The sequence below is a fragment of the Gouania willdenowi genome, chromosome 15, assembly GCF_900634775.1.
Source record: "Gouania willdenowi chromosome 15, fGouWil2.1, whole genome shotgun sequence".
NCBI lineage: Eukaryota > Metazoa > Chordata > Actinopteri > Blenniiformes > Gobiesocidae > Gouania > Gouania willdenowi.
Window position 1 is genome coordinate 9675587 of NC_041058.1, and position 13739 is coordinate 9689325.

Consider the following 13739-nt stretch of genomic DNA (forward strand, 5'->3'; position numbering starts at 1 on the left):
ATATTTGTTAACTACATTTGTGTAGAACTGTAACATGGTTTCTCAGTTTTGCATTAAATTATAACTGACAATTTTTATAGAGTTTGTATGGCAATTACAATTACAAAGTTTTTAAATTACAATTATAATTACACCATAAATGTAATGAATTCTAATTAATTACAACTGCAACATTAATTTCATTGCTTAGGTTAGACCATCACCAATCCTCCCTATAGAATGGTAAGATATTTTTTAATTAGTTTTAGTAAATTCTGAGACTGTTTTAAAATTGAATTTGAAAATGAATTTGTGGAAAATTTTCACAATCAACCTTAGCCTCAGGCCAAACTTTTTGCCTTAGTGGTCCAGTTTTGGTCCGTCGACACTATGTTTGAAACATGTCGTTATAATTATCGTTTCCCTTTGAAGGATTCATTGTTTAGTGTTTTTTTAATTTTTTTTTTTATTGCTGCAGTTACAGGAAAACGTCTGCAAATGAAATACAAGAAGGGACACTGCCTGTGCCAAACGCAATAAATCAAACTGACGCTTTGGACACGATACTGTGCACGCTCACCTATGATGACAGATTAAATACCCATACATGCAACACAGTCTGTGTTTGCGAGCGCTACAGATACAGATGTGCAGCTCCAGCAGTGGCCAATCGGCACATGCTCACTGATTGGCTTTGGACTGTTTCATTCGGAGGGGTGTGCCACCTGCCGGTGCGTTACGTCTCCCCTGGCCGATGGTGACGCGGTGAGACTTGGTTGGAGATCCCGCTGAGCCTCTCACCGCCTCCCAGTCTGCGGCTCGGTCACTGTGGACGGCGGTCCGTCTGCGCCTCGGACGCGCCTTTTACGCGGAGCCACAACAACTAATACAGGATTGTCCGCTCTGCACGGAACACGCGCTACGTTGAATGACATGAGGTAGGTGAGATTAAATGTATTAATATAGTTATTAATAAAAAAAACAAGTTGATTTATTCACTCATGGAATCAATTTAACCATGACTGGCGGTGCGTGTTTTTGCCACACTTTGAAGTTGCGCAAAATTAAATGTTTTTGTGTGTGTGTGTTTTTTTTTTAACTAACATGTCTCCAACAACATCATTTTGAAGTGCATTGAAGTCTCTTCAAGCTCTTTTTACCAATGTAATTTTTGGGAAACAAGTGCTGCTGCTCGCGCGCACGGCATGCATCCTCCAGCCCTGAGCAGATGCCACTCCAAAGGAATAACACATTGTGAGACACGTTTCATGTTTTTGATCGGGAACGTTTTTCTTTTAAATTTATAAAAACACACAATAAAAACAAAATACTGTTGCATTTTTGAGTGAAACTTCATGACATGAATTTCCCTCGTGTGTCTGATTTCACCCACTTGTTTCCTTGTTGCATATGAGGGGATAATATTGGTGTCCTTACATGGCAAGTGGGATGTGAATTGGTGTGACTGTTTATTTGTGAAGTCCATAGATGGGAATGTGAAGGAATGCTCTCTCTATGTGACCTGGGGGTCCTTTGACATTGTGCCAGCTATGAGTGAGAGCAGAGTCAATGGCATCTGATCTGTGCCATGGTGCAATATTTCCCTTTTTACTTCCACGGCTGCAGTTTTTCTTCAGCAGTGACAGAGTGGGAGTCCTCCTCACGTTCACACTGTGTATAAATGAATGAGGAACTGTGGCTGTGAAGTATATATAAGCATCTACCATTTTATTGTGTTGAATATGTCAACACCTGCAGTGTGTTTTTACATCAACAAAGATATGGTCATGGATTGTTAATCACAGTCAGGTTTCTGTACGCTCTGCCAAGGATCAGGAACAAGATGATTAGGACTTTCCATCACCCTCAGTGAACAGGACAGACAGGAAGGTGACCAGCAAAAGGTGTTTCAAGGTGTGATGTATTATATGAGCGCATGCAGGTCAATTCTGGCTGATATTTCTTTCAGGCTTTCTCTCCTTTGATAGATGGTTTTGTTGTGCATGATGCCACTGCTGTATTGATCATCATTAGGATCTGCTAAATGGGCTGTGGGAGGAAAACAGTGCATTGATGGTGATGGTGCATGAGTACGGTGACAGAGATCTAGGTGGGATGAAAACATCTTCGCTTTCACCTTGTGCTCTACCTGCCTGCGTAGGTGGTGCCTTTGGCAGATTGTGATTGTGCTGACACTGGGTTATTCATCTCAGCAGGAAGGTTAACTTGCTGGTGTTAAGCTTTATTAGTAGAGGTGTTCTTCTATTGATGGACTTTCAACTCGAAATGACAATCATACATATGTATTTATCAAGCTGAACAGATTGATGTTTGTTTACATGCAATTGAGTGGATTAAACTTAGTTCATATGAGTCATTAAAATAAACAGCTTAAGTGACTGTGAATGCTGGGATGTGTGCCACTGCTTTAATCGTCTACACACTACAGCAAAATGTGTTGCTTCAAAATATTTAACCCCACAAGACGCATGTATTTGAATAGATACTGGTAGGGCTGGGCGATCGAGATCAATCATTTTTTCTCAAAATGTCAATACACAACAGACATAGTAAAATGACGGCTCGGTTTAGATACAATCACATTTTTTTGGCCCCACCCCTGATATATAATATACATTTTGACAATTTTATTTGAGATGAAGTCTTACCAGAAAGACAATTCTGGGTTAAATTTGCTGATGCAAAAAGTCACACATTTATTAACAAACAGCAGATCAATATGTGATACTTTAGTCTTTTTCTCTTCTAAGGGACAGCACGTGTGAGTGAGTTCTGTGTAGCTTGTTTAGGGGAAGGTCTGGGTTCGGATGCACTCAGCAATCCATTGAACTGTGCTTTTCATGCTGTTCTGTGAAGTAGCAAAAGCAGCAACTCTTAAAGCAAGTATTTTCATACAAAATAAGTTATCAAAAATATTTATATATCGATATTGGAGATATTGTAATTTTCTATATCACCAAAAAAGAAAACTCTGTATATTTTGAATCTCAATATATTGTCCAGGCCAAGATACTGGATATATTTAGTGTATCATCTGCCTCATATTAGGTAAATATTTCTACAATTATTAGAACAGTCATTTATTTTCCGCAAATGTACCACATAGGGTTGCTTTGACCTTTCCAAGGTATCATTGACTCATCTTGGTCACTTATGACCTGAGTGGGGGTTTATTATTGCTTTTCCTACTTTGGGCCAATTTTGATGTGTAGAGTGGGTGGAACCCACAGAAGCTCAATCTCACCTGTTGTCTCATAACAACTTAAAGCAGAACTAAATAAGTTGCGCTTAGCGCTACCCCTAAAGGTCCCTTTTGGTTATTTCACTGTTGTAAAAACTCTGCACCCCCCGCCGCCTGCCCCACCCCACAGCTACATGGGTACCTTTGCTCTCCCAAGACGGTAGCAACCGATCACTGAAAAATCCTAACACAACAGTGACACTAAGGGTGCTTTCACACATATTGTCCCATGTGACCATGTGAACGTAGGAGGAAGAGAGGCAAGTAAAATAAATGAATGATGTGGGAGTAATACGGAAGGGAGGATATTTGTGTGTGTGCTGCCTGATGGAGCGCTAGGTTGCGAGTGTGTGCACATGCCTGTTGCCGTGACGACAGTGTTTGTGGCTTCTGTGTGTTGCTGCTGAGCTGTCACTGCAGGGAGTTCCTCAGACAAAGGTCTTCTCTGCCTTTTTTTGCTGGCTCCGCTGCGATATAAGTTTGAGAAAAGTGAACAACCGTGTGCAGCCTGGTCATAATCTAGCATTAGTTTGTATTGGGCTGTCGTAAAGCAGTATGTCTTGCCAAGGGGTCGGCGGCAGGGAAAGTTGCAAGTGTGGTTTTTTGGTCAAAGACTGCAGTGAGAGATGAAAGACCCCTCAATCACCCCATAAACCCTTGTATTACTACGAGAAGGATTTATTAAGGTGAAAAAGTTTCTTAGTTCTGCTTTAAACCTTATCAAACTAATTTAACTGATGTTTGTCTAGTTTTCTAGCTCCTTTAACGTGAGGCTGAGATTTTTGCTTGCAGTTTATTACACCAACTGTAGCGACATTATGTATCGTTTACTTAATCTCAGCTTTTCCCAAAGTGATGAGTATCCTCTTATGTTTTGTGTTTTCTTTGCCGGAAAAGACTCTTGGAAATGTGTATTTAAACAGTAAACACTGGATCTGCTGTTTGATGTTCATGTTTTTTCTGAAACACTAATCGTGTTTCAAATAATCTTGTCCACGAACCTGAAAGCCACTTAAAAGCTGAACATTTCTACTTTACATGCAGATGTTTGCAAGAAATAAGAAAAAAGGATGTGAATTATTTACCTCCTATGAATTTTTAAAAAGTTTTTCAAAAAGCAAGAGGAGGTCTTTCCTGAGGTTAGGAGTTTATGAATTGATTTACGACGAACTACTATGGGAGTAGCTTCTATTGACACGTTGGGACTTATATTTAAGCCTTTAGTGTAAATGAATCATACTCCCCAGCTTGAACCATTGAATATTGACTAGTTATGATATATTTTTTGACTGACACTTATAGATTTTGTGTAAATGTGAAGATAAATGGTATGGATATTAATGTAGAAAAATACACAGAGCAGAACAAATTGTCGGGGGGCATCTATAATGTATAAGGCAGACAAAGACATGAGGATTAAAGTGTAAAGCCTGAGGCTGCAGTGTTTTCTGACTGGCACCAACGGGCTACTTTTAGATCAGGCAACAGCAGGCAATGATGGGTATTTTACAGGAGTCAGCTGGCCAAACAAACTGGTTAACTCTCCCCATTGGGTTTCATTAGTACTCATCTTAATGTTGAGGCCTAAGTAATCCACTTTCACAGCCATGCAGACTATAAAAAAGAAAAGAAGAAGCAAAGCTCTCCATCTATGTTTAGCCAGCACGAGGGCAGATATTTTTCCATCTGTAATTATCGTAAAGGTAACACAGTGTTACGAGGCTTGGCATTTAAATGTCTTGGCATGAGGAGTTTCTCCTTTCAGATGCAGTGCTGTGATCAAGTGATAACACGGGAATAATGATTTCCTCCTTTTAGAGAGAAGGCTTTCAATCAGTGTGTGCTCAGTTACTGTTACCATAAACAGCCGTGCATGTTGCTTCAGTGTTGTACGATGCAGCCAAAGGGTGTGATTATTGTTAAGTCTTTGTTGTGAGCGGTTTCGGTCTTTGTTTTTATTCCTCATGCTCTGGGCGGCTACCGCTGTTTTCCTTTAGCTCCTAGTGTCTGCTTTGCTTCAGTGACACAGTGCTGGAAAGACACTGACAGATTTTAGTTGTCCAATATCCAAGGAGACGTCAGTATTGAAGGTTGTAAGGCTATAAATTCAGGATTATTACATGCAAAGATGCAATACGTTTTACTTACTGTAAAACACTACAAGTCATACTGGCACTGATTGAAGAAAAATATTGAATTGATTTTACATTTTTTACTTCTTCTGGCTATATGATACATCAAGAAATGGTGCTCTGTCGATGTATTTGAGGGTTTTATACCAAACATATTGTGTATATAAAAGCGGTGCTCAAAGCTTGCTCTCATTTTACTAGTTGTGATAAGCCTGAAAATGGCAGCTCTATATTAGTGCCAATATGGTGCTCAGGCTCAGCTAAGGCCAGTTGCTGCTCTGTGTTTACTTTAGGTTATTGTGGATGTTCAGCACACAACAATCCACTGAAGAGTTGGGACAATGGGAGTGCTTATAGTCCATAGGTCGGGTAGGAAATTAAACTTGATTTATTGACAAGAAGGTTGGCGATAGATTGTTAAGTATGGGTAATGTAGAGAAAAGCCCCTACGGTAGTAGTATTTCCATACAGTTTGCATATGTTTTCAGTGATTTGTGTGTCACAGCTTCTCTAATACCATCTCACCTTGTATTTACCTTTGCTCTACAAAGTAAACCATTCAGAGTCCGATTTATGTCTACTATTGGAAAACGCCAGTCTTTCATGCTTGTACGGTTTGGCAAAAATAAATATAATTTGGTCACTCTTACTGACCTCTACTCTGTATGAAGAAACAGGAAGCCTACATAAACAATGATCATTGAAATTGAAGAGTCTATTTTGTTGATGGGTGCTTGTGTTTGCCTGAACCAACTTACCAATATTTAGCTATGAACATCTTTGGTCCGATGAATGTTGCCATCATAAGAAGGCTTATTTATTATTCCAAGTTAATGTAGTTTCCCTGCAATATTGATTACGCAAGGGATCAATTTGTAATTAACATTTGCTTTGCTTTCTTCCCTGATTGTAGCACTTTTTTTTTTATTTATCAAAACATACAACGTCAGATACCAAGTACACAAGTACTTTCAAGTAGAGCTGGACAATATTTTGATGTAGATATATTTGAATTTTCTCACACACTTTAAAGATTAAGACAATATCATTTATATTGATTGGAAGAAAAAATTGATTTGGCGATATATCGCGATATTTCACTGTGCGATTATCATATCAATCCAAAAAATATCCAAATCAATTTTTTTAATCACGTCTTTTAACAAAAAAAAAAAAAAAAAAAAAAAAACTATTTAATTGAGAATTTAAGAACTTAATCAGTTGACAATTTGACAATTTGATAAACATACCACTTGTTTTTTATATTAGTACTTGAATTACAGTTACCGGTAGTTATCATTTAGTTGTTCCTGCAAGTAAAAAAAAATAAATATATATATATATATATATTTCATACCATTTTGTACTTGTAAAGGTAAAATGTGTAATTATATCGTGATATATAACAATGTATATTGTATTGTTTAGTATTGGGATATATCGTATCGTGACATGCAAATCGTGAATTGTAGTTTTCGTTTAAAGACTATTGTGCACTAAAAGTCACTGCTTTCCATATTTCTGTCTCTCTCACAAACTTGTTTCCTTACCTCTTCTTTCCCTCAGATCATTACATACTGCAGCCCTGTCAACACTCGCAAACGTTGCTAAGAGAAAACATGGCGATGGACACTGACGGCAAGTGTGTGTCCTTCTGCGTCCATGGTTAATGAGAAGGTAGTTGATAAGAAATAGTAACTTGTTTGGAAGAGAAAGCGTAATAGCTCACAATGTCACTTACACCAATCAACTAGAAGAGTGTGACTTTGGATAGGTGAAAGAATGACACTGATTGTCAGCTCGTGTGATATTGGACAGCACGTAAACATGTTGCCCTGGAGCTCTTGTTCTTTGTTCCGCTGTCTGAGATACTCAGTATCTATCAAAACTGGTCCAAGAAAGAAAAAAGTAAACAATGGCAGCCAAGGCCAAGTGATGTAGGATAGTTTTTTTTGATAACAGTTGACTTGCTGTAAATGTTAAAGAGGGTAACTGATAAAAAACACAGTATATCACACTTTGGTACTTGCTGGCAAATAGAATAAATAGTCTGGTGATGTCCTTTTGGCCTTTTCTGTTGCCAAAATTGATTTTTTTTTTTTTTGTTTTTGGCTTAGTTGGGGTTCAAATAAACCAGAAATATTGGGTTTTTCCCACCCCTTGACCCCATTTTATGTCACACTTATGTCTTGTATAAATTAATTATATACACGGTATATACATTACTTTCAGTCATGTGGAAATGTTATAATAGCTATTAATTTGTTAATATGTAAATGAAAACCATTAAAAATAAACCTAAACATCACTATTTGGTTATTGAGTGTAGACAAAAACTAAATTCTAGACAACTGCACATCCATCACAGCGCTCGTTAATTGAAAACAATGGAAAATTTCATATATTCTGGCAGCCATTTTGGATTTTCAAGATGGCAGCCACTCATAATAATTTTAATATATACCATGATTTTACTTATATTGAAAAACATAAGTTTAGACACCAAGTTTATGATTGTATGTAACTTAAAAGGGTCATTATGTGGCATATTCAACCGGGAGGTGGCCATTTTGAAAATGGTGTCCTAAAACAAAGTTGATGGGTGGGAAAAATTGAACCGCGATAATTCGGGCTTATTTCACCCCTAAACAAGCCAAAAAATCAATAAAATCAATTTTCTGTATGTAATGCGTGATAGGATGAGGACCTGGTATTTTGTTGGCTGATGAAGTCTTGCAGACCTGTGGCCTTAATCAGGGTGAGGAGAATGAGGATTCCTCCAATCATCTCTAAATGATCTCCTCTACAGGCACACATTCTTGAAATGATACATCATTATCGCAAACATACTATAACTACAAATCAAACATTTATGAAATCAAGCATAACATCCTAAACTATAATCTTTTCATTCAGTCACTCTAAAGTGAGTTATTTTGCCATATTTATGTTAATCTAGATACTGCAAAGTGACAAAATCATCTGTTGCCTGGATATTTCAGTGACTGCTGGAATCAAGAAAATGATTCTGCATCCACAAGACGACAGCCTCCTGCAGGTAAACGCTAGATCGCAATGATACATATAACATTTAAATGAATGTGCTCATAAAGTCTGATTACATGTCAAGGTGCAGGCTCTCAACAACTGATTAAGGGAATGCAAGTTTATTTTTAAAAGATTGTAGTAGAATTGTCAGCCACTTCAGTCTGGTTTGGTACAGTTTTTGTTTTGAGCCGAAAATTACTAACAAGAGCGAGACGGATGGATTTTGTTTGACTCAAAACAAGAGGGTGTAATTTAAAATGAATGAGTGTTTGGATCCTATTACTCCAACTGAAATGTGTTTTAGATGTTGCCGTGGGATTAGGCTTCTCCTAAAACTCTGTCACAAGCGATCAGTATTAAAGTTCATCTTAGGCTGTCAAAATGAAAAAAACGTCTTGAATGTTTTATGTTTTCATTGTGTAATTCCACACGACTGCCTCTTAACTTTTGTAGTGCAGCATTAATGACTATGCCAGGCTTTTGGCTTGAATGGTAAATCAGGCCAAATTATATTTTTTTAGACTTCGGATGGTTCATCTCCAACTTAAGTCAACGGACTTAACATAAAACGCGTTGCTCCCACCTTAGAAAACTCTTGAGAGCTTTGCTCCCTTCTAAAAGTGAGACATCTTTTTTTATGCTTTTCTCGACCAATCACTTTTTTTACTGCTTGAGAAAAGAAAACCAGAGTGAACTCTTGCCTCTTGTTTTTATCCACTTCCTTTTCTAAAGATATTTGTATTTGACCAGGCCACAACACTTCATTCAGTCATTTCCCACTCTTGTACTGTTGATATCTTGAATCAACTTAGAGTGTTTTATCCTAAGTTTGGATAAACAAACTTGTAAAGATTATTGTCAGCGTCATGGATGTTTTTCAAAAAGTAAATCCTTGCTTCAGTTAAGGGATTTTGAGATGCGGATTGACTGCTGTGCCAATCTGGAACTGTTGAGAGTTCAGTCGATGCTAAACTGTTGATAAAGATTTGATCTTAACAGTAACAAAACATTGGCATTTCTACAAGCTTATCACACAGTCTCCAGCTGTTTAAAAACAGTAACTGATTTTAGATTAATGTCAGATAAATTGTGATAGCCCCAAAGTGGAGGCAAGTCCCCTGAGTGCTGCACACCTTGTGGCTCACTGAGATTTCCTTGTAGGTTTTATATAAAGATATTCTGGATAAGTATATCAACATCTATCACTGTCTAGACTTCCGGTAGCTTTTCTCGTGGAAGTGCAAGAACAGTTGCAACATTTTCTATAGAAGACTTCACTGACTTCCCAGAGACTGAACATTTTTAATGCCAACTGTGCTAATTGTCATGCTGCGTACTAAAAAAAGTTTGTGTAAGAGGAAGTAGGTGGCAAGGAATAGGCAGCTGCATAATCCATTGTTGTTGTAGTGTACATCTATTACTGGCAAAGTTCAGTTTTTGTAAATTGTAACTACATGCCCTAATCATACAATTCAAGTGTCAAATATTGTTTTTTAAAGTTACACACAGTTGTCTACTCAACTGGTTTTCATTAGATTGGTTCACCTAATCCTTGCTCAATGAAGTCTGTTTGTTCTGCCTTCACTCTCAGAGATGCTTGACGGCTGCTACTGTTGCACTCTAATACCATCTCAAAGTTCCCACGAAACATCAAACTCTGAATGACACATTCAAAGCAAAGTTAGATGATTGACTTTTCTTGAGATTCCAATGATGCCCTCCCCCCCTTGAGCAGGTGTAGGAAATACATGCTATTCCAGTTCTTTGAGTTGTTTTAATCCAACAGCTGACTCAGTCTTTTGACATGATTGATATTTTTTCTTTTAAAACAATCTGGGTGTTTCTGCAGTCATGCCAGGCTTAGGCGACGTGCAACGCAAGTCATTTGGCTACACTCAGTGTAAGAAAGTTAATTAAATTTAATGGAGACCCTAAGCCTTTGGGCACTTTACATTCTTTACATTTACAAGAGTTTCAAACAACAAAAAGCAACGAATACCATTTTAATGGACATATTGTCACGAAGGTGGATGCTTCAATGCCTCCTACTGCACAGTGAGGCACTCCGATTTGAAATTCTGAAGGGGGAGGTCAGAACTAATAAGGCACATCTGTGCATTACACCTGAGAGAGTTTGAAGTGCTACGTTCTATCAACAAGCAGACAACAACAGAATACAAGACACTGTCAAGTAATAGCTTTTCTATAGTGACTTCTATGGGCCCTTATCTAAAGTGGAAACCTTTGGCTTTAACATATTGTTTTGTACATTTATGTTTTTGTGTGCATAGACCTCAAAGACACTTAAATTACAGAGGATTTATTGCAATGGACTTTTTCTTCAAGTTGAATAAAAAAAGAGATATTCATTGTGAGTGCCTTTGTTGGTCAGTGTGTGACGTTCCGGCTGGTTTTTTCACTCTGTCTTGTCGATGGAGCGCTGAAAACCTCCTAACACCTCCCCAGGGATTACTTCCATTTAGCGAAGAGATGATCTGAAGCTGATTGTAGGAATGTGTGTAACTTGGCAGTGCTTGAAAGCTTTGTTGGAGAAAAAAATGCACTGGAATGAATCACTGGATTAGGCTTTAGGGTTAGTCATTTGTTTTATGATTTTGCTTCAGCTGTGCAAAACCTTTCTAGCGGTAGCTAACAATGATCACAAGGCCTGCCAAATAGATTTTTGTAAAATAGTTCTTCGACTAGTTGTGCGGCATTTAATCTGATTCAAAGACAATATTGAATAGGCTCTAGTAATTCTGACATAGTGAAGGAATTAATGGATGCTGAGTACATTAACTTTTTGCATGCCTTTTGAATGATCGGCAAGACACAAGCGACAAGGAATTATTTTAAATACCTTGTATGGCTCTATGTGAAGGTTGTTGGCTTGCTTGCAATTTGTAGTTATAACCAAAGCTGGAAATGTTCATGGGAGTATAATTATTTTTCATGGTATCTTGCTTAAAAGAATTAACACATTTGCTAAACCGGCTAGATTTATATCTTCGTCTGAGTACCTGCATCCTTAAACATCTTTGACCTCAAGATACAATTTAACTCTTTATTCTTGTGTATGTTGTTGAATTTTCTGCTTCGAGCTCTTGAGCTAGGATAAAAAGAGCCATGGATGTTGTGACTGTTCAAGGGTTGGCATCGCCACACCACGGTTGGCAGGACTCAGCATGAAAACTGGCACTCCCACAGAACTCCTCTCAGTAGGCCTATCATTTTAAATCAGATGTCAAGGATGGAACCAGCTTTCACGCTGTCACACAAACTAGAATTGTTCACAAATACTCTTTTACTCTATTAGAGCTCAGTTCACGACAGACATGCAAATATGAATCTCAGATTAGGTGAAAGCTGGGAGGAGTCAGACACAAGGCCAGGCAGACACCGGATGTACACAGATGGGAAAGAAGCTGACTTGTGTTTTAGAAAATTGCTTTTTCTAAAAGACACACCTCAAAATCTCCTAAAAAAATGAGTGTGCGACCATCGTTACTGCACAAAACAAACAAATGGAAAGATGATTTGCTATGTTAATTGGGAAATCACTTCACATGGTCATGAGTAAGTTTTCCAAACTGAATGACTCTCTATCCAGTTGTTAAACTATCAAAGCTAGTGTCGTGGTGGTACTAATACAAATGATTGTTTTAGTACTGTTTGTAGGACTCATTTGGGAGCCAGAGAGAATTTAATGCGATGGCAGTCGGGGTATTTTATTTTTCACCTAAGTAATTTAATGATTCTGTCAGCGTGGGTAACAACTTCAACTTTAACTGTAATGGTTCTTTAACATTTGAAACCATTCAATGCAAAAAAAAGAAGCTTTTTGTTTAATAGCTTTTTAAATCTATAGCTCTTACCTTGTTGAACTGATATAACTCTGAAAAACCTCGAGAATTAATACAAGGATGTCATTGAGATCTTGAAAATTCAACACTGAGCTGTAAATCTTTTGTATGTGATAAAGGATAGAACTCCAACCTCTCACTAATGCATTCGTCTGACACAGTATATCATTCAACTTCTTACGTCAGTTGTCGTCAGTGACCCTGAGTAAGACAAACTTGTCCCGTCTTTGTCCTTTCCTTACTGTTCAAATTTGTTTAGCCACTCATTTTTAATCCAGATTAGTTGGCTTTAAGCACTTTAAATTAATCTTATTAGATCACATTTTCAACAAAGGCACGAAGGGGAAGTTGAAGTTTTGAGTCATCTGCTTTATTTTCTACAAGCTCCTTTCATTACATCTGTCACATCTTGCTGAATCGTGATTTGGTGAGGCCCACCAGTCGAGACAGATAACCATGTGACCTCTTTACACTCTGTTTGTCATTTGTACATCCTTTGTGCACATTTGGGATGATGTAATAAGGTATCATTAAACTTGAAAGGAAAACTGAGTTTTAGTCATTTCCCTGCTTTGGTAATGACTCTTATAATTATACATCCGCTTTGGCTGCAGTTTAAAACCACAAAACTTTGCTCTCCATAGATCATAATCAGGATGTAATGAAGGTTATTTGTATTGTTCACAATCCAATGTTTGGGCTTCTTAGTTCCTCTAGTTATTTCCAAGCAATGTCCTGTATTAATATGAAGAACGGCAATCAAATGAGTGCCAAACCTGAGTGTCCTGATTGCTTGAGGCCGAGAGGAGTGGGATTCAGACCACTTGGCTGTTTTATGGAAGGCTTTAATGGTGAACCGTAGGTCTCAGGAAGATGAAATTTCATGATTCACCTGTTTTGATTCTTTTTAGTCTTTGCTGCACCAGGTGTCCAAACCCAAATGTATTTGTCTCCCTGTTGAAGTAGCTCGAGGGCAAATGAGAAATCTGTCAAAAATGAATACAACAGTTTGTATTCATGAAGATCGTTAATTAACAAAGCGTGCAGACAGATGCCACCGCAGATGTCTACACAGCTGTTTAAGTGAGACCACCTTTGATTCTTTTTACTTTTCAAGACGCATTTTAAAAATCCTTTATAACTATTTGCTTGATTTCTGTTTGCATATATTTTCCTGTATTGTTGTACCTCTTATGTAGGCAATTTAGCGGCAATATCCTAATAATGCATTAAATACTAAGAAAGACGTCTCATGTTGTGGTTAGTGCTCATGAATGAAGGTCTTAGTGCAAATGTAATCACTTTATGGTGGATTTTTTTCTTTTTCTTTTAATTTATCATTTATCAATCACTTTGACTCAAGGACATGACTCATGGTAAGGAAAGTATTGTTCACTCAGTTTGTGTATAAAAGTTTAAGTTTAGATTGTATAAATTAATGTGACTAATTCGACA

The 13739-nt window shown here is 37.7% G+C and overlaps 1 protein-coding gene across 4 annotated transcripts in view; it reads left to right on the forward strand.

Moving 5' to 3' along the window:
• The first annotated feature begins 736 nt into the window (after positions 1 to 736).
• Positions 737 to 13739, forward strand: part of chrm3a (cholinergic receptor, muscarinic 3a) — a 97865-nt gene continuing 84862 nt past the window's right edge. For 2 of the 4 annotated variants that reach the window (XM_028469532.1, XM_028469530.1), the window contains exon 1: positions 737 to 917. Coding sequence is in view for 1 of the 4 variants with exons in the window: in XM_028469530.1 (XP_028325331.1) it covers positions 913 to 917 (5 nt within the window). In the remaining 3 variants the exon portion in view is untranslated. Of the gene's footprint in view, positions 918 to 6998; positions 7016 to 8375; positions 8432 to 13739 lie in introns of those variants that run through there. The other 2 variants (XM_028469533.1, XM_028469531.1) reach the window with 2 other exon arrangements.